The sequence below is a fragment of the Mustelus asterias genome, unplaced genomic scaffold (assembly GCF_964213995.1).
Source record: "Mustelus asterias unplaced genomic scaffold, sMusAst1.hap1.1 HAP1_SCAFFOLD_328, whole genome shotgun sequence".
Taxonomy (NCBI): Eukaryota; Metazoa; Chordata; class Chondrichthyes; order Carcharhiniformes; family Triakidae; genus Mustelus; species Mustelus asterias.
In genome coordinates, this window is record NW_027590290.1 from 438,283 (window position 1) to 458,562 (window position 20,280).

The window sequence follows — 20,280 nt, forward strand, 5'->3', positions numbered from 1 at the left end:
AAAACTGTATCAATCCACAAACTAATCCAACTGCCCCAATCTCTCCCCATAGTCCTGTATCAATCTCCAAACTAATCCAACTGCCCCACTCTCTCACCATAGCCCTGTATCAATCTCCAAACTAATCCCACTGCCCCACTCTGTCCCCATAGCCCTGTATCGATCCCCAAACTAATCCCACTGCCCCACTCTCTCCCCATAGCCCTGTATCAATCTCCAAACTAATCCCACTGCCCCACTCTCTTCCCATAGCCCTGTATCAATCTCCAAACTAATCCCACTTGCCCACTCTGTCCCCATAGCCCTGTATCAATCTCCAAACTAATCCCACTGCCCCACCTCTGTCCCCATAGCCCTGTATCAATCCCCAAACTAATCCCACTGCCCCACTCTGTCCCCATAGCCCAGTATCAGTCCCCAGACTAATCCCACTGCCCCACTCTGTCCCCACAGCCCTGTATCAATCCCCAGACTAATCCCACTGCCCCACTCTGTCCCCATAGCCCTGTATCAATCCCCAAACTAATCCCACTGCCCCACTCTGTCCCCACAGCCCTGTATCAATCCCCAGACTAATCCCACTGCCCCACTCTGTCCCCATAGCCCTGTATCAATCCCCAGACTAATCCCACTACCCCACTCTGTCCCCATAGCCCTGTATCAATCCCCAAACTAATCCCACTGCCCCACTCTGTCCCCACAGCCCTGTATCAATCCCCAGACTAATCCCACTGCCCCACTCTGTCCCCATAGCCCTGTATCAATCCCCAGACTAATCCCACTGCCCCACTCTGTCCCGATGTGGAGATGCCGGCGTTGGACTGGGGTAAACACAGTAAGAAGTTTAACAACACCAGGTTAAAGTCCAACAGGTTTATTTGGTAGCAAAAGCCACACAAGCTTTCGGAGCTCCAAGCTCCTTCTTCAGGTGAGTGGGAATTCTGTTCACAAACAGGGCTTATAAAGACACAGACTCAATTTACATGAATAATGGTTGGAATGCGAATACTTACAACTAATCAAGTCTTTAAGAAACAGACAACGTGAGTGGAGAGAGCATCAAGACAGGCTAAAAAGATGTGTATTGTCTCCAGACAAGACAGCCAGTGAAACTCTGCAGGTCCAGGCAAACTGTGGGGGTTTCAAATAGTGTGACATGAACCCAATATCCCGGTTGAGGCGAATGAGGCTGCGGGAGTTCTTCCACAAACCCCAAGAGGCCAACAGCGAACACAATGAGACAGCCAATGAACCGGAACAGCCGACAGAGACCCCCGCAGTGCAACCGAAGAGGAAAGAGTCGAATTGGACTCCTCCGGAAGGCCGCTGCCCTCGACTTGACATGTATGCCCAAGCCATCAGGAGGTGCATCAACACCAAATTCATCAGCCGCACTCACAAGACAGCCCCGACCATCACCCAAGTACAACGTAACGCCATCCACGCTCTCAAGACCAACCGCAACATTGTCATCAACCCAGCAGACAAAGGAGGGGCCATCGTCATACTGAACATAAGAACATAAGAACATAAGAACATAAGAAATAGGAGCAGGAGTAGGCCATCTAGCCCCTCGAGCCTGCCCCGCCATTCAATAAGATCATGGCTGATCTGACGTGGATCAGTACCACTTACCCGCCTGATCCCCATAACCCTTAATTCCCTTACCGATCAGGAATCCATCCATCCGCGCTTTAAACATATTCAGCGAGGTAGCCTCCACCACCTCAGTGGGCAGAGAATTCCAGAGATTCACCACCCTCTGGGAGAAGAAGTTCCTCCTCAACTCTGTCTTAAACCGACCCCCCTTTATCCTGAGGCTGTGTCCTCTAGTTTTAACTTCCTTACTAAGTGGAAAGAATCTCTCCGCCTCCACCCTATCCAGCCCCCGCATTATCTTATAAGTCTCCATAAGATTCCCCCATCATCCTTCTAAACTCCAACGAGTACAAACCCAATCTCCTCAGCCTCTCCTCATAATCCAAACCCCTCATCTCCGGTATCAACCTGGTGAACCTTCTCTGCACTCCCTCCAATGCCAATATATCCTTCCTCATATAAGGGGACCAATACTGCACACAGTATTCCAGCTGCGGCCTCACCAATGCCCTGTACAGGTGCATCAAGACATCCCTGCTTTTATATTCTATCCCCTTCGCAATATAGGCCAACATCCCATTTGCCTTCTTGATCACCTGTTGTACCTGCAGACTGGGCTTTTGCGTCTCATGCACAAGGACCCCCAGGTCCCTTTGCACGGTAGCATGTTTTAATTTGTTTCCATTGAGATAGTAATCCCATTTGTTATTATTTCCTCCAAAGTGTATAACCTCGCATTTATCAACGTTATACTCCATTTGCCATATCCTCGCCCACTCACTCAGCCTGTCCAAATCTCTCTGCAGATCTTCTCCGTCCTCCACACGATTCACTTTTCCACTTATCTTTGTGTCGTCTGCAAACTTCGTTACCCTACACTCCGTCCCCTCCTCCAGATCATCTATATAAATGGTAAATAGTTGCGGCCCGAGTACCGATCCCTGCGGCACGCCACTAGTTACCTTCCTCCAACCGGAAAAACACCCATTTATTCCGACTCTTTGCTTCCTGTCGGATAGCCAGTCCCCAATCCACTTTAACACACTACCCCCAACTCCGTGTGCCCTAATCTTCTTCAGTAGCCTTTTATGGGGCACCTTATCAAACGCCTTTTGGAAATCCAAAAACACCGCATCCACCGGTTCTCCTCCATCAACCGCCCTAGTCACATCTTCATAAAAATCCAACATGTTCGTCAAGCACGACTTTCCCCTCATGAATCCATGCTGCGTCTGATTGATCGAACCATTTCTATCCAGATGCCCTGCTATCTCCTCTTTAATAATGGATTCCAGCATTTTCCCTACTACAGACGTTAAGCTGACCGGCCTATAGTTACCCGCCTTTTGTCTCCTTCCTTTTTTAAACAGCGGCGTAACATTAGCCGTTTTCCAATCAACCGGCACTACCCCAGAATGCAACGAGTTTTGATAAATAATCACTAACGCATCCACTATTACCTCTGACATTTCTTTCAATACCCTGGGATGCATTCCATCCGGACCCGGGGACTTGTCCACCTTCAGTCCCATTAGTCTACCCAGCACTGCCTCTCTGGTAACATTAATCGTATTAAGTATTTCTCCTGCTGCCAACCCTCTATCGTTAATATTTGGCAAACTATTTGTGTCCTCCACCGTGAAGACCGACACAAAAAACTTATTTAAAGACTCAGCCATATCCTCATTTCCCACTATTAACTCCCCCCTCTCGTCCTCCAAGGGTCCAACATTCACTCTAGCCACTCTATTCCTTTTTATATATTTATAAAAACTTTTACTATCATTTTTTATATTAATTGCTAGCCTAGCTTCATAGTCTATCCTTCCTTTCTTTATCGCTTTCTTAGTCTCTCTTTGTTGTTTCTTAAATTTTTCCCAATCACTTGTTTCTCCACTATTTTTGGCCACTCTGTACGCAGCTGTTTTTATTTTAATACTCTCCTTTATTTCCTTCGTTATCCACGGCTGGTTCTCCCTTTTCTTGCAATCCTTGTTTTTTGCTGGAATATATTTTTGCTGAGAACTGAAAAGGATCTCCTTAAAAATCCTCCACTGTTCCTCAGCTATCCTACCTGCCAGCCTGCTCTCCCAGTCTACCTTAGCCAATTCATCCCTCATCCTATCATATTTCCCTCTGTTCAAACAGAGGACACTGGTTTGGGACCAAACTTTCTCCTCTTCCATCTGAATCAGAAATTCGACCATATTGTGGTCACTAGACCCAAGAGGGGCCTTCACAATAAGATCCTTAATTCTACCTACCTCGTTACACAATACCAGATCCAAAATAGCTCGTTCCCTCGTCGGTTCCGTAACATGCTGTTCAAGGAAACTATCCCGACAGCATTCTAAGAACTCTTCCTCCATTCCACCCTTACCGACTTGAGTCTGCCAGTCAATGTGCATGTTGAAGTCCCCATGATTATTGCCGTTCCGTTTTTACACGCATCCCTTATCTGCTTGTTTATAGCCCTCCCCACCTCAACATTATTATTTGGGGGCCTATATACCACACCTACTAGTGTCTTTCTCCCTCTACTATTCCTCATCTCTCCCCATAACGATTCCACGTTTTGTTCCTCAGAGCCTATGTCATCCCTCAGTACTACCCTGATATTATCTCTTATTAATAGCGCGACCCCACCACCTTTTCCTTCCTGTCTATTCTTCCTAAACGCCTGATACCCCTGGATATTCATCTCCCAGTCCTGGTCACCTTTCAGCCACGTTTCTGTAATGGCCACTAGATCGTACCCACTCGTGCTGATTTGCACCATCAACTCATTTACCTTGTTCCGAATGCTTCGTGCATTCAGGCAAAGTGTCCTTATTCCAGCTTTTATCTGGACCCGCTTTGATGAGTCGCGAACACCCTCTCCCTCTACTCCCTTATCTAAATTACCGCCTTCATTCACTTGCACCCTCTCCTCTACCATTAATTTTGTAATTCCCCTTACCCCTGCATCCTCCACCCCATCAATTAGTTCCTTGATCCTAGTCAACTCTTCTAGCTCCCCTCCCCCCAACCTATCTAGTTTAAATTCTCCCCAGTAACTTTAGCCAACCTACCGGCCAGGATATTGGTCCCCGTGTGATTCAAGTTCCACCCGTTTTTTGTATACAGATCACCCCTGCCCCTAAAGAGGTCCCAATGGTCCAGGAACCTGAATCCCTGCCCCCTGCACCAGTCCCTCAGCCACACATTCATCTTCCACCTCACTCCATTCCTGCCCTCACCTTCCCGTGGCACAGGCAGTAATCCTGAGATTACTACCTTTGCTTTCCTCTTTCTCAGCTGTCTCCCTAATTCCCTGTACTCCCTTTTCATGACCCCTTCTCCCTTCCTACCCACATCAGCGGTACCAATATGTACCGCTACCTCAGGCTCCTCTCCCTCCCACCTCAGGATTTCCGGGACGCGACTAGCGACATCCTGGATCCCGGCCCCAGGGAGGCAGACCACCATGCGAGAATCCCGCCTACCTCCGCAGAAACGCCTGTCTGTCCCCTTCACCATCGAGTCCCCGATTAATACCGCCTTCCTCCTCTTTTCCTGAGCCCTCTGAGTTACAGGGCTGGACTCCACTGCGGAGACACGGCCACTGCTGCTTCCCCCAGGCGGGCTGTCCCCCCCAGCAGTACTCAAGCAGGAGTACTTGTTGTGCAGGGGCAAATCCACTGGGGTGCTCTCAACCACCCTAGCCTTACCCTTCCTGGCCATCACCCACTTGGCCTCCTCCCGTTGCCCTGGTGTGACCACCTGATGATAGCTCTTGTCTATCACTTCCTCATTCTCCCTCATCAGCCTAAGATCCTCGAGCTGCAGTTCCAGCTCCCTAACACGGTCCCTCAGGAACCGCAGCTCGACACACCCCTCACAGATGTGGATGTCCGGGAGGCCAGATGCCTCCAGGACCTCCCACATCCTACACTGGGAACAACACACTGGTTTCACACTCATACTGGACACTTTATGTCAAGTAAGACAGTGAAAAGTTAATAAGAGTGTAAGGAAACAAAAAAATAAATAATTAATTAAAGTCAGAAAACCCACTCTCTTACCCTCAGCCTGCTCCTGGGAACAAATCCCTGATATTAACAACTGATATTAAACCCAAACAACTGAGATTAAACCCAAACAACTGAGATTAAACCCAAACAACTGAGATTAAACCCAAACAACTGATATTAAACCCAGAACAACTGAGATTAAACCCAAACAACTGAGATTAAACCCAAAACAACTGAGATTAAACCTAAACAACTGATATTAAACCCAAACAACTGATACTAAATCCAAACAACTGATATTAAACCCAAACAACTGATACTAAATCCAAACAACTGATATTAAATCCAAACAACTGAGATTAAACCCAAACAACTGATACTAAATCCAAACAACTGATATTAAACCCAAACAACTGAGATTAAACCCAAACAACTGAGATTAAACCCAAACAACTGATATTAAATCCAAACAACTGAGATTAAACCCAAACAACTGAGATTAAACCCAAACAACTGATACTAAATCCAAACAACTGAGATTAAACCCAAACAACTGAGATTAAACCCAAACAACTGATACTAAATCCAAACAATTGATATTAAACCCAAACAACTGAGATTAAACCCAAACAACTGATATTAAATCCAAACAACTGATACTAAATCCAAACAACTGATATTAAACCCAAACAACTGAGATTAAACCCAAACAACTGAGATTAAACACAAACAACTGAGATTAAACCCAAACAACTGAGATTAAACCCAAACAACTGATACTAAATCCAAACAACTGATACTAAATCCAAACAACTGATACTAAATCCAAACAACTGATATTAAACCCAAACAACTGAGATTAAACCCAAACAACTGATACTAAACCCAAACAACTGAGATTAAACCCAAACAACTGATACTAAATCCAAACAACTGATATTAAACCCAAACAACTGAGATTAAACCCAAACAACTGATACTAAACCCAAACAACTGAGATTAAACCCAAACAACTGAGATTAAACCCAAACAACTGATACTAAATCCAAACAACTGATACTAAATCCAAACAACTGATATTAAACCCAAACAACTGAGATTAAACCCAAACAACTGAGATTAAACCCAAACAACTGATACTAAATCCAAACAACTGATACTAAATCCAAACAACTGATATTAAACCCAAACAACTGAGATTAAACCCAAACAACTGAGATTAAACCCAAACAACTGAGATTAAACCCAAACAACTGAGATTAAACCCAAACAACTGAGATTAAACCCAAACAACTGATACTAAATCCAAACAACTGATACTAAATCCAAACAACTGATATTAAACCCAAACAACTGATATTAAACCCAAACAACTGATATTAAATCCAAACAACTGATATTAAACCCAAACAACTGATATTAAATCCAAACAACTGATATTAAATCCAAACAACTGATATTAAACCCAAACAACTGAGATTAAACCCAAACAACTGAGATTAAATCCAAACAACTGATACTAAATCCAAACAACAGAACGGATTACTGCAAAGACGTGTACCGACAACTAAACAACGAGGAACACTGCAGACAGTTACCCACAGATCCGACCAAAGAACACACCCATCAACTCAACACTCTGATCAAGACCTTTGATCCGGACCTTCAGAACACCCTCCGTGCTCTCATTCCACGTACTCCCAGCGTTGGAGATCTCTACTGCCTCCCGAAGATACACAAAGCAAACACACCCGGCCGTCCCATCGTATCGGGCAATGGGACCCTGTGCGAGAACCTCTCCGGCTATGTCGAGGGCATCCTGAAACCCATTGTACAAAGAACCCCCAGCTTCTGTCGCGACACGACGGACTTCCTACAGAAACTCGGCACACATGGAGCAGTTGAACCAGGAGCGCTCCTCGTCACAATGGATGTCTCGGCACTCTACACCAGCATCCCCCACGATGATGGCATTGCTGCAACGGCCTCAGTGCTCAGCGCCGACAACTGCCAATCTCCAGATGCAATTTTACAACTCATCCGCTTCATCCTGGACCACAATGTCTTCACCTTCAACAACCAGTTCTTCATCCAGACACACGGAACAGCCATGGGGACCAAATTCGCACCTCAATATGCCAACATCTTCATGCACGGGTTCGAACAAGACTTCTTCATCGCACGGGACCTTCAACCGATGCTATACACTAGATACATCGATGACATTTTCTTCCTTTGGAGTCATGGTGAACAATCACTGAAACAACTATATGATGACATCAACAAGTTCCATCCCACCATCAGACTCACCATGGACTACTCTCCGGAATCAATTGCATTCTTGGACACACACATCTCCATCAAGGATGGTCACCTCAGCACCTCACTGTACCGCAAGCCCACGGATACCCTCACGATGCTCCACTTCTCCAGCTTCCACCCTAAACACGTTAAAGAAGCCATCCCCTACGGACAAGCCCTCCGAATACACAGGATCTGCTTGGATGAGGAGGATCGCAACAGACACCTCCAGACGCTGAAAGATGCCCTCATAAGAGCAGGATATAGCGCTCGACTCATTGATCAACAGTTCCAACGCGCCACAGCGAAAAACGGCACCGACCTCCTCAGAAGACAAACACGGGACACGGTGGACAGAGTACCCTTCGTCGTCCAGTACTTCCCCGGAGCGGAGAACCTATGGCGTCTCCTCCGGAGCCTTCAACATGTCATTTATGAAGACGAACATCTCGCCAAGGCTATCCCCACACCCCCACTTCTTGCCTTCAAACAACCGCACAACCTCAAACAGACCATTGTCCGCAGCAAACTACCCAGCCTTCAGGAGTACAGTGACCACGACACCACACAACCCTGCCACAGCAACCTCTGCAAGACGTGCCGGATCATCGACACGGATGCCATCATCTCACGTGAGAACACCATCCACCAGGTACACGGTACATACTCTTGCAACTCGGCCAACGTTGTCTACCTGATACGCTGCAAGAAAGGATGTCCCGAGGCATGGTACATTGGGGAAACCATGCAGACGCTGCAACAACGGATGAATGAACACCGCTCGACAATCACCAGGCAAGACTGTTCTCTTCCTGTGGGGGAGCACTTCAGCGGTCACGGGCATTCGGCCTCTGATCTTCGGGTAAGCGTGCTCCAAGGCGGCCTTCACGACACACGACAGCGCAGAGTCGCTGAGCAGAAACTGATAGCCAAGTTCCGCACACATGAGGACTGCCTAAACCGGGATATTGGGTTCATGTCACACTATTTGTAACCCCCACAGAGTTTCACTGGCTGTCTTGTCTGGAGACAATACACATCTCTTTAGCCTGTCTTGATGCTCTCTCCAGTCACGTTGTTTGTTTGTTAAAAACTTGATTAGTTGTAAGTATTCGCATTCCAACCATTATTCTGTAAATTGAGTTTGTGTCTTTATATGCCCTGTTTGTGAACAGAATTCCCACTCACCTTAAGAAGGGGCTTGGAGCTCCGAAAGCTTGTGTGGCTTTTGCTACCAAATAAACCTGTTGGACTTTAACCTGGTATTGTTAAACTTCCCACTCTGTCCCCACAGCCCTGTATCAATCCCCAAACTAATCCCATTGCCCCACACACTCCCCATAGCCCTGTATCAATCTCAAATCTAATCCCACTACCCCACTCTCTCATCCATAGCCCTGTATCAATCTCCAAACTAATCCCACTGCCCCACACTCTCCCCATAGCAATGTATCAATCTCCAAACTAATCCCACTGCGCCACTCTCCCCATAGCCCTGTCTCAATCCCCAAACCAATCCCACTGCCCCAATCTCTCCCCATGGCTGTGTATCAATCCCCAAACTCATCCCACTGCCCCACTCTCCCCATATCTATTACCAAACTAACCCGACTGCTCCATTCTCTCCCCATAGCCCTGTATCAATCCCAAACGAATCCCACTAACCCACCTTCTCCCCATAGCCCAATATCAATCTGCAAACTAATCCCACTGCCCCACTCTCCCCGTATCAATCCCAAATTAATCTCACTACCCTGCTCTCTCCAAAACTCTGTATCAATCCCCAAATTAATCCGACTGCCCCGCACTCTCTCCATCGCCCTGTATCAATACCCAAACTTATCCCACTGCTCTGCGCTCACCCGCAGCCCGATATAAACCCCAAACTAATTCCACTGGCCCACACTCCCCATAGACCTTATTCAATCCCCAAACTAATCCCACTGCCTCACTCACTCCCCATAGCCCTGTATCAATCCCAAACAGTCCCACTTTCCACTCTCTCCCCATAGCCTAGTATCGATCCACAAACTAATCCCACTGCCACACTCTGTCCCCATATCCCTGTATCAATCCACAAACTAATCCAACTGCCCCAATCTCTCCTCATAGCCCTGTATCAATCTCCAAACTAATCCCACTGCCCCACTCTGTCCCCATAGCCCTGTATCGATCCCCAGACTAATCCCACTGCCCCACTCTGTCCCCATAGCCCTGTATCAATCCCCAGACTAATCCCACTGTCCCACTCTCTCCCCATATCCCTGTATCAATCCCCAAACTAATCCAACTGCCCCACGCTATCCCCATAGCCCTGTATCAATCTCCAAACTAATCCCATTGCCCCACTCTGTCCCCATAGCCCTGTATCAATCCCCAGACTAATCCCACTGCCCCACACTCTCCCCATAGCCCTGTATCAATCCCAAACTCATCCCACTGCCCCGCTCTCTCCCCATAGTCCTGTATCAATCCCCAAACTCATCCCACTGCCCACTCTGTCCCCATAGCCCTGTATCAATCCCAAACTCATCCCACTGCCCCACTCTCTCCCCATAGCCCTGTATTGATTCCCAGACTAATCCCACTGCCCCACTCTCTCCCCGTAGCCCTGTATCAATCCCCAGACTAATCCCACTGCCCCACTCTGTCCCCATAGCCCTGTATCAATCCCAAACTAATCCCACTGCCCCACTCTGTCCCCATAGCCCTGTATCAATCCCCAGACTAATCCCACTGCCCCACACTGTCCCCATAGCCCTGTATCAATCCCCAGACTAATCCCACGGCCCCACTCTGTCCCCATAGCCCTGTATCAATCCCCAGACTAATCCCTCTGCCCCACTCTGTCCCCATAGCCCTGTATCCATCCCAAAATCATCCCACTGCCCCACTCTCTCCCCATAGCCCTGTATTGATTCCCAGACTAATCCCACTGCCCCACTCTCTCCCCGTAGCCCTGTATCAATCCCCAGACTAATCCCACTGCCCCACTCTGTCCCCATAGCCCTGTATCAATCCCAAACTAATCCCACTGCCCCACTCTGTCCCCATAGCCCTGTATCAATCCCCAGACTAATCCCACTGCCCCACACTGTCCCCATAGCCCTGTATCAATCCCAGAGACTAATCGCACTGCCCCACTCTGTCCCCATAGCCCTGTATCAATCCCCAGACTAATCCCACTGCCCCACTCTGTCCCCATAGCCCTGTATCAATCCCCAGGCTAATCCCACTGCCCCACTCTGTCCCCATAGCCCTGTATCAATCCCCAGACTAATCCCACTGCCCCACTCTCTCCCCATAGCCCTGTATCAATCCCAGACTAATCCCACTGCCCCACTCTGTCCCCATAGCCCTGTATCAATCCCCAGACTTATCCCACTGCCCCACTCTGTCCCCATAGCCCTGTATCAATCCTCAAACTAATCCCACTGCCCCACTCTCTCCCCATAGCCCTGTATCAATCCCCAAACTAATCCCACTGCCCCACTCTGTCCCCATAGCCCTGTATCAATCCCCAATCTCATCTCACCGCCTCTTTCTTTTACAACAGCACAGTATCAATCCCCGAAGACATCCCACTTTCCCACACTCTTCCCATAGCCTTTATCAATCCCAAACTAATCCCACTTCCCGTGCTCTCCCCATAACCCTGTCTCAATCCACAAACTGATCCCACTCTTGCCATAGCCCTGTATCAATCCCAAACTAATCCCACTGCCCCACTCTCGCCCTTTAGTCCTGTATCAATCCCCAAATTAATCCGAATGCCCCAATCTCTCCACAGAGCTCTGTATCAATCTCCGAACTAATCCCACTGACCCCTCTATCCCCTTAGTCCTGCATCAATCTCCAAACTAATCCCACTGCCCCACTCTCTCCCCATAGCACTGTATGAACCTCAAACTAATTCCACTGCTCCAATCTCTTCCCGTGGTCCTGAACCAATCCCCGACACCCTCACTATCTCTGTAACCTCCTCCAGCTCCTACAACCTGGACTTGCAAATAGTGAGGAACATTATCAGAGGCTACAGGAGGATATCGATAGGCTGGAAATTTGGGCAAAGAAATGGCAGATGGAGTTCAATCCAGATAAATGCGAAGTGATGCATTTTGGTAGAACTAATGTAGGGAGGAGCTATACGATAAATGGCAGAACCATAAAGGGTGTAGATACGCAGAGGGACCTGGGTGTGCAAGTCCACAGATTCTTGAAGGTGATGTCACAGGTGGAGAAGGTAGTGAATAAGGCATATGGCATGCTTGCCTTTATAGGACGGGGCATAGAGTATAAAAGTTGGGGTCTGATGTTGCGGTTGTATAGAACGTTGGTTCGGCCGCATTTGGAATACTGCGTCCAGTTCTGGTCACCACACTACCAGAAGGACGTGGAGGCTTTAGAGAGAGTGCAGAGGAGGTTTACCAGGATGTTGCCTGGTATGGAAGGGCTTAGTTATGAGGAGAGATTGGGTAAACTGGGGTTGTTCTCACTGGAAAGACGGAGGATGAGGGGTGACCTAATAGAGGTGTATAAAATCATGAAAGGCATAGGTAGGGTGAACGGTGGGAAGTTTTTTCCCAGGTCGGTGGTGACGTTCACGAGGGGTCATAGGTTCAAGGTGAGGTTTAACACGGATATCAGAAGGACGTATTTTACACAGAGGGTGGTGGGGGCCTGGAATGCGCTGCCGGGCAAGGTGGTGGAGGCGGGCACACTGGGAACGTTTAAGACTTATCTAGATAGCCACATGAACGGAGTGGGAATGGAGGGATACAAAAGAATGGTCTAGTTTGGACCAGGGAGCGGCGCGGGCTTGGAGGGCCGAAGGGCCTGCTCCTGTGCTGTATTGGTGTTTGTTAACCCTCCCTATCTCTGTAACCCCTACAACCCACACTATCTCTGTAACCTCCTCCAGCCTCTACAACGTCCTATCCCTGTAATCTCCTGCTGACGCTGCACCCCTCCCTGTCTCCGTAACCACCTTCAGTCCCTACAATCATAGAATCTATACAGTGCAGAAGATGCCATTCAGCCCATCGAGTCCGCACTGACTCTCTGATAGGTTACCTTACCCAGGCCCCCTCCCTGCCACGTCTAATTCCGGTCTCTTTGAGCATTCCCTGATTCCCATCTCTCCACCATTGGATGTCATGCCTTCTGCTGCCTGGTGCCCTAAATTCTGGAATTCTCACCCTGAACCTCTCTGCTTTTCCCTCTGTCCTGCTCTCTCTCTCTCACTTTCTCTCTGACCAATCTTTTGATCATCTGTTTCCGGTATTTCCTCGTGGTTCGGTGTCAGATTCCGTTTGATGACACTCCCATGACGTTGCTCGGGGCATGTTTATGGTATTTTCTAAATGTACATTATCACAAGCTCTTTCTGAAATTGCATCAATGTTGGACTAAAATCACAGACTTGCATTCAACAGACTTACTTCAACAATAAAACTTTACATTAAATATATTTTTTTAAGGTGAAGTTTGACTTTGTGAGGTGCTAATTTCCTACAGTGCTCCTAGTGTGGTTTAACCAAGGAATATGGAGACCAAAACTGTGCACAGTGCTTCAAGTGTGGTTTAACCAAGGAATATGGAGACCAGAACTGTGTACAGTGCTCCTAGTGTGGTTTAACCAAGGAATATGGAGACCAAAACTGTGCAGAGTGCTTCAAGTGTGGTTTAACTAAGGGATATGGAGACCAAAACTGTGCACAGTGCTCCAAGTGTGGTTTAACCAAAGAATATGGAGACCAAAACTGTGCACAGTGCTCCAAATGTGGTCTAACCGAGGGATATGGAGACAAAAACTGTGCACAGTGCTTCAAGTGTGGTCTAACTGAGGGATATGGAGACCAGAACTGTGCACAGTGCTATAACAAAGAATATATGAGTCTACTCTCTGTTGTCTTAGCGAAAATTCTTTTGGATATCTAAATATATTGCCTCAACGTCATTACCCTGAACTATCCTCTCCATTCCTTCTGGTCAGGCAAGACTTCACCATTTGTGAGCAGTGATGGGCTTTTTTTAATTGTAGCTTCCTCCTGTTTGAAGCTGCACCTGGCATGTTGTATACAGTTTGTTTCCTTGGCAGACGAAGGATAGACTTCCCTGAGAGAGAGTGTGCTGGGATATACTGGCTTGATTCCTGGACTGTGAGGGTTGCCCGGTGTGGCGAGATTGAGGCAGCTGGGTCTGTACCCTCTGGCCTTTGGTAGAGGCGATCTCATTGAAATATTTAAACTGTTTTGCACGTACCCTCTTGAATTCTCGAGGAAGATGTTTGTCCCCTGGCAGGAGTGTCTAGAACTGAGGGAGGGTTCGTTGTGTCGGATAAGAGGGTGGCCATTTTGGGCTGAAATGAGGAGACGTTTGTTCACTTTGAAGGTTTGTGAATATTTGGGATTCTCTACCCCCAGAGCTGTGGACGCTCACGCACAAGCAACAGAAGCAGGAGTGGGCCTCCAGGCCCTTCACGCCTGCTCTGCCATTCAATACAATCCTAGCTGGTCTATGGCGGCCTCAACTCCTTTTCTGTACCTTTTCCCCATAGCCCACAATTCCTCGATCTATCAAATATTTATCCACCTCCACTTTAAATGATTCTAATGATCCAGCCTCCACCACCCTTTGGGCAGAGAATTCCAGAGATTCACCACCCTCTGCAAAATGAAATTGCTATGCATCTCCGTTTTAAATGGCTGACCCTTTATCTTGGAGCAACGTCCCCTTGTTCAAGTCTCTCCCACTAGTGAAAACATCTCAGCATCTACCCTGGAAAATCTCAGCAGGTCCGGCAGCATCTGTAAGGAGAGAAAAGAGCTGAGGTTTCGAGTCCAGATGAAGCTTTGTCACAGCTTTGACAGATGCTGCCAGACCTGCTGAGACCCTCCTGCATTTTCTCTTTTGGTTTCAGATTCCAGCATCTGCAGTCATTTGCTTTTAACATAGAACATAGAACATTACAGCGCAGTACAGGCCCTTCGGCCCTCGATGTTGCGCCGACCAGTGGAACCAATCTAAAGCCCCTCTAATCTACACTATTCCAATATCATCCATATGTTTATCCAATAACCACTTGAACGCTCTCAACGTTGACGAGTCCACCACTGATATTATTTTATTATATTATATTATTTTAACGAGGTTTTTTCATTATCTATCCTGTCAATCCCCCTCAGGATCCAATATGTTTGAATAAGGGCACCCCTCACTTTTCTAAACTCCAAGGAAGACAAACTTAGACTATTTAGCCTCTCTTGATGGGAAGCCCTCTCATCCCAGGAATTAGCCTGGTGAATCTCCTTTGGACTGCCTCCAATGTTACTATATCCTTTGTAAGGTAAGGGGACCAAAACGGGACACAGTGTTCCAGGTGAGGCCTCACCAACACCCGGTACAATTATAACAAAACCTCCCTATTTTTAACAAAATTTGGAAAGCTTTTGTATGTGTAGGCAGCAGTGTATCCTCATTGTCAATGTGTGACAAAGAGGGAGATTTATTGGATATTGAGAGGATTGAGGGAGAGGAGGAGCGGGGTGGGAAGTGGAGAGGAGGAAGATCAGCCACGGGCTCCTCGAGGGGCTGAATGGTCTCACAGCAGCACCTAACCTCTCGCACCTTCTTATTCTTTGTCCATTCTGTATGGACACTGTGATTGGAGGGGGTGGCTGGGGTAGGGGGAGAGGGTGGCAGGAGGAGGGGGTAGCAGGGGGAGGGGGTGGCAGGAGAGGTGGGAAGGGGAGGGGGTGGTGGGGGGAGGGGTTGGTGGGGGGCTCAGAGGGGGAAGGGGAGGGGGTGGTTGGGGGAGGGGGATGGGGAATTGGAGGGGAAAGGGGAGCGGTGGGAGGGGGTGGCAGGGGGAGGGGCTGACGGGTTAGGGGGGAGGGGGTGGCAGGGTTAGCGGTGGGGGAGGGATGGAAATCTGCGCTCGACACTAACTTTGTTTTTGTGCTCTCAGGCGGAAGAAGACAGTCGACCCTGGGAGGCGTCGCGCGGCCCCCGAGGATGGAGCTGGAGCGGGAGCGGATGGAGGCGGAGGAGGAGGAGGAGGAGGAGGAGGACGATGAGGGGGTTCCCGAGATGGGAGGTGGCGGAGAGGATGATGACGATGAAGGGGGGGTGGGGGTGCCCTTTGGGTTGGCAGCACCGCCGTGCCACTGTGCCGTGTGTGAGAAGGGCTTCAGCTGCCGGTCGCACCTGGAGCGCCACCTGCGGGTACACACCGGGGAGCGGCCTTTCGAGTGCGGCATCTGTGGCAACCGCTTCAACCGAGCCAGTAACCTGCGGCGGCACCAGCAACACCGGGCAGCGGCCGGAGGGCAGGGCCCCCTGGAGTGCCCGGTCTGCCACCGCCTCTTCTGCGTGACGGGGGACCTGGTGAGGCACCGACGGGCACACGCTGGCGAGAGGCCCTTCGAGTGCGGTGTCTGCGGCAAGCGCTTCTGTCGCCTGGCGGTGCTGGAGATCCACCAGCGCTACCACACGGGGGAACGACCCTACCAGTGCCCGCTCTGCGCCAAGTGCTTCTACACATCCAGCGAGCTGAACCGTCACTCACGCACCCACACCGGCGAACGGCCGTACGCCTGCCCGCTCTGCCCCAAGCGCTTCTACACGGCCAGCAAGCTGGCAGTCCACCGGCAGATCCACACTGGCGAGCGCCCCTTCCCCTGCCCTGACTGCCCCAAGCGCTTCTACACGGCGGGCAAGCTCCGGCGACACCAGCGCACCCACGGCGCCATCAGCCAGTTCATCTGCGGCGTGTGTGGCAAGACATTCGCCCGCACCAGTCACCTCACCAATCACCAGCGCACCCATCGTTGAGGCCAGCAGAGGGCAGCGGGGAGCTTGGCCAGGGTGAAAGTGCACAGTCTGACTGTCCCTGTGTGTGCCCAGGAACAAAGGGTCCAGAGCCCCCAGGCTGGCTGGCACAGGCTGAGTGGAAGGGGGTGTGTTTCCAAGTGACGAGTGTGCACGAGGGGGCTTTGGAGACCGGGTGTTGTCTGCTCTCTCCCTCTCCCTCTCTCACTTTCACACTCGGTTGCCCTGAATCTCTCCCTCTCTCTCACTTGTCTGCGTGCGTGGAACAGAATCTCAATAAACTATCAGGAAAGATACTGTTGCTGCTGACCTGTTACTGACTCCACATTCTCTCTCTCTGTCTCCTTCCCTCTCGTGCTCTCTCTCCCCTGCACTCTCTCATGCTCTTTTTCCCCAAATCTTTCCCTCACTCCCTCCTGCTCGCTCTCCCTGTCACTCTCCATTCTCTCTCTCTTTCTCTCCTTTTTCTCACTCTCTATTTGCCCCAATCTCACACTCCCTCTCTCCTGCTTGCACTCTCTATTCTCTCTGACTCCTCTCTCCTTCCTGCCTCCCCATACTCTCTATCTCCATCACTCTATCTCCCTGTTCTCTCTTTTGCTCCCCACTGCTCATTGTTTCTCCACGTACTCTCTCCCTCCTGTTATAAATTTCATAGAAACCCTACAGCACAGAAGGAGGCCATTCGGCCCATCGAGTCTGCACCGACCACAATCCCACCCAGGCCCTACCCCCATATCCCTACATATTTTTACCTGCTAATCCCTCTAATCTACGCGTCTCAGGACTCTAAGGGGCATTTTTTATCATGGCCAATCAACCGAACCCGCACATCTTTGGATGTCCAAAGTCCAAAGATGTGCGGGTTAGGTTGATTGGCCAGGTTAAAAATTGCCCCTTAGAGTCCTGAGATGCGTAGGTTAGAGGGATTAGTGGGTAAATTTGTGGGATTGTGGTCGGTGCAGACTCGATGGGCCGAATGGCCTCCTTCTGCACTGTAGGGTTTCTATGATTCTATGACTGTGGGAGGAAACCGGAGCACCCGGAGGAAACCCACGCAGACATGAGGAGAATGTGCAAACTCCACACAGACAGTGACCCAAGCCGGGAATCGAACCCAGGTCCCTGGAGCTGTGAAGCAGCAGTGCTAACCACTGTGCTACCGTGCCGCCCACATAAAGCGGAGAAACTAACACCGAAATACCCAAAGAGGAGGACTTCAATTTCCCTGGTATAGACTGGAAATCGCTGAGGGCAGGGACTCTGGATGGGGAGGAATTTGTAAAATGTGTACAGGAGGGTTCGTTGGAACAATATGTAGACAGCCCGACTAGAGAGGGGGCTATACTGGACCTGGTGCTGGGGAATGAGCCCGGTCAGGTCTTCAAAGTTTTGGTTGGGGAACATGTGGCAAATAGTGACCACAATTCCGTTAGCTTTAGGATAGTGATGGAAAAGGATGAGTGGTGTCCCAAGGGTAAGGTGTTGGATTGGGGGAAGGCTAACTTTATTGGGATCAGGCAGAAATTGGCAGCTCTTGATTGGGAGAGGCTGTTTGAGGGTAAATCCACATCTGGTATGTGGCAGTCTTTTAAGGAACAGTTGTTAGGGCTGCAGGACAAGCATGTGCCTGTAAAAAAAAAGGATAGGAAGGGTAGGATTAGAGAACCGTGGATAACCAGGGAAATTGAGGGACTGGTCAAAAAGAAAAGAGAGGCGTATGTTAGGTCCAAGCAGCTAAAAACGGAGGGAGCTCTGGAGGAGTACAATGAAAGTAGGAAAGTACTCAAACGGGGAATTAGAAGAGCAAAAAGGGGTCACGAAATGTTCTTGGCAGACAGGATTAAGGAGAATCCCAAGGCATTTTATTCATACGTTAGGAACAAAAGGGTTGTTAGGGAAAAAATCGGACCTCTCAGGGACAAAAGTGGGGACTTATGCTTGGAGCCCAAAGAAGTAGGGGAGATCCTAAATGAATACTTTGCGTCGGTATTCACAAAGGAGAGGGATGTGTTGACTGGGAGTGTCTCGGAGGGGAGTGTTGAACCGTTGGAGAAAATCTCCATTACAAAGGAGGAAGTGTTAGGTTTGTTAGAGAATATAAAGACTGACAAATCCCCAGGGCCTGATGGAATCTATCCAAGGCTGCTCAGGGAGACGAGAGGTGAAATCGTTGGGCCTCTGACGCAAATCTTTGTCTCGTCACTGGACGCAGGTGAGGTCCCAGAGGATTGGAGGATAGCTAATGTGGTCCCGTTCTTTAAGAAGGGTAGGAAGGATAACCCAGGTAATTATAGGCCGGTGAGCTTGACGTCCGTGGTGGGGAAGTTGTTGGAGAGGATTCTTAGAGATAGGATGTATGCGCATTTAGAAAGGAATAAACTCATTAACGATAATCAGCATGGTTTTGTGAGAGGGAGGTCATGCCTCACTAACCTGGTGGTGTTTTTTGAAGAAGTGACCAGAATGGTTGACGAAGGAAGGGCCGTGGATGTTGTCTATATGGACTTTAGTAAAGCATTTGACAAAGTCCCTCATGGTAGGCTAGTGAAAAAGTTTGGATCTCATGGGATAAAGGGGGAGGTGGCTAGATGGGTGGAGAACTGGCTTGGTCATAGAAGACAGAGGGTGGTAGTGGAAGGGTCTTTTTCCGGCTGGAGGCCTGTGACTAGTGGTGTTCTGCAGGGCTCTGTATTGGGACCTCTGCTGTTTGTGATTTATATAAATGATCTGGAAGAAGGAGTAACTGGGGTGATCAGTAAGTTTGCGGACGACACAAAACTGGCAGGACTTGCAGATAGTGAGGAACATTGTCAGAGGCTACAGAAGGATATTGATAGGCTGGAAATTTGGGCAAAGAAATGGCAGATGGAGTTCAATCCTGATAAATGCGAAGTGATGCATTTTGGTGGGAATAATGTAGGGAGGAGCTACACGATAAATGGAAGAACCATAAAGGGTGTAGAGACGCAGAGGGACCTGGGTGTGCAAGTCCACAGATCTTTGAAGGTAATGTCACAGGTGGAGAAGGTGGTGAAGAAGGCATATCGCATGCTTGCCTTTATAGGACGGGGCATAGGGTATAAAAGTTGGGGTCTGATGTTGCAGATGTATAGAACGTTGGTTCGGCCGCATTTGGAATACTGCGTCCAGTTCTGGTCGCCACACTACCAGAAGGACGTGGAGGCTTTGGAGAGAGTACAGAGGAGGTTTACCAGGATGTTGCCTGGTATGGAGGGGCTTGGTTATGAGGAGAGATTGGGGAAACTGGGGTTGTTCTCCTTGGAAAGACGGAGGATGAGGGGAGACTTAATAGAGTTGTATAAAATTATGAAAGGCATAGATAGGGTGAACGGTGGGAAGCTTTTCCCCGGGTCGGTGGTGACGTTCACGAGGGGTCATAGGTTCAAGGTGAAGGGGGGAGGTTTAACACAGATATCAGAAAGACATATTTTACACAGAGGGTCGTGGGGGCCTGGAATGTGTTGCCGGGCAAGGTGGTGGAGGCGGACACACTGGGAACGTTTAAGACTTA

At 49.0% G+C, this 20,280-nt stretch overlaps 1 protein-coding gene across 1 annotated transcript in view; it reads left to right on the top strand.

Moving 5' to 3' along the window:
- The window catches only part of LOC144486384 (uncharacterized), a 53,036-nt gene extending 35,995 nt beyond the window's left edge, over nt 1-17,041 (top strand). Inside the window, exon 4 of the mRNA XM_078204418.1 lies at nt 15,883-17,041. Within this exon, the coding sequence (XP_078060544.1) occupies nt 15,930-16,748 (819 nt within the window). The 5' untranslated portion in view covers nt 15,883-15,929 and the 3' untranslated portion in view covers nt 16,749-17,041. The remainder of the gene's footprint in view (nt 1-15,882) is intronic.
- The last annotated feature ends 3,239 nt before the right edge of the window (nt 17,042-20,280 follow it).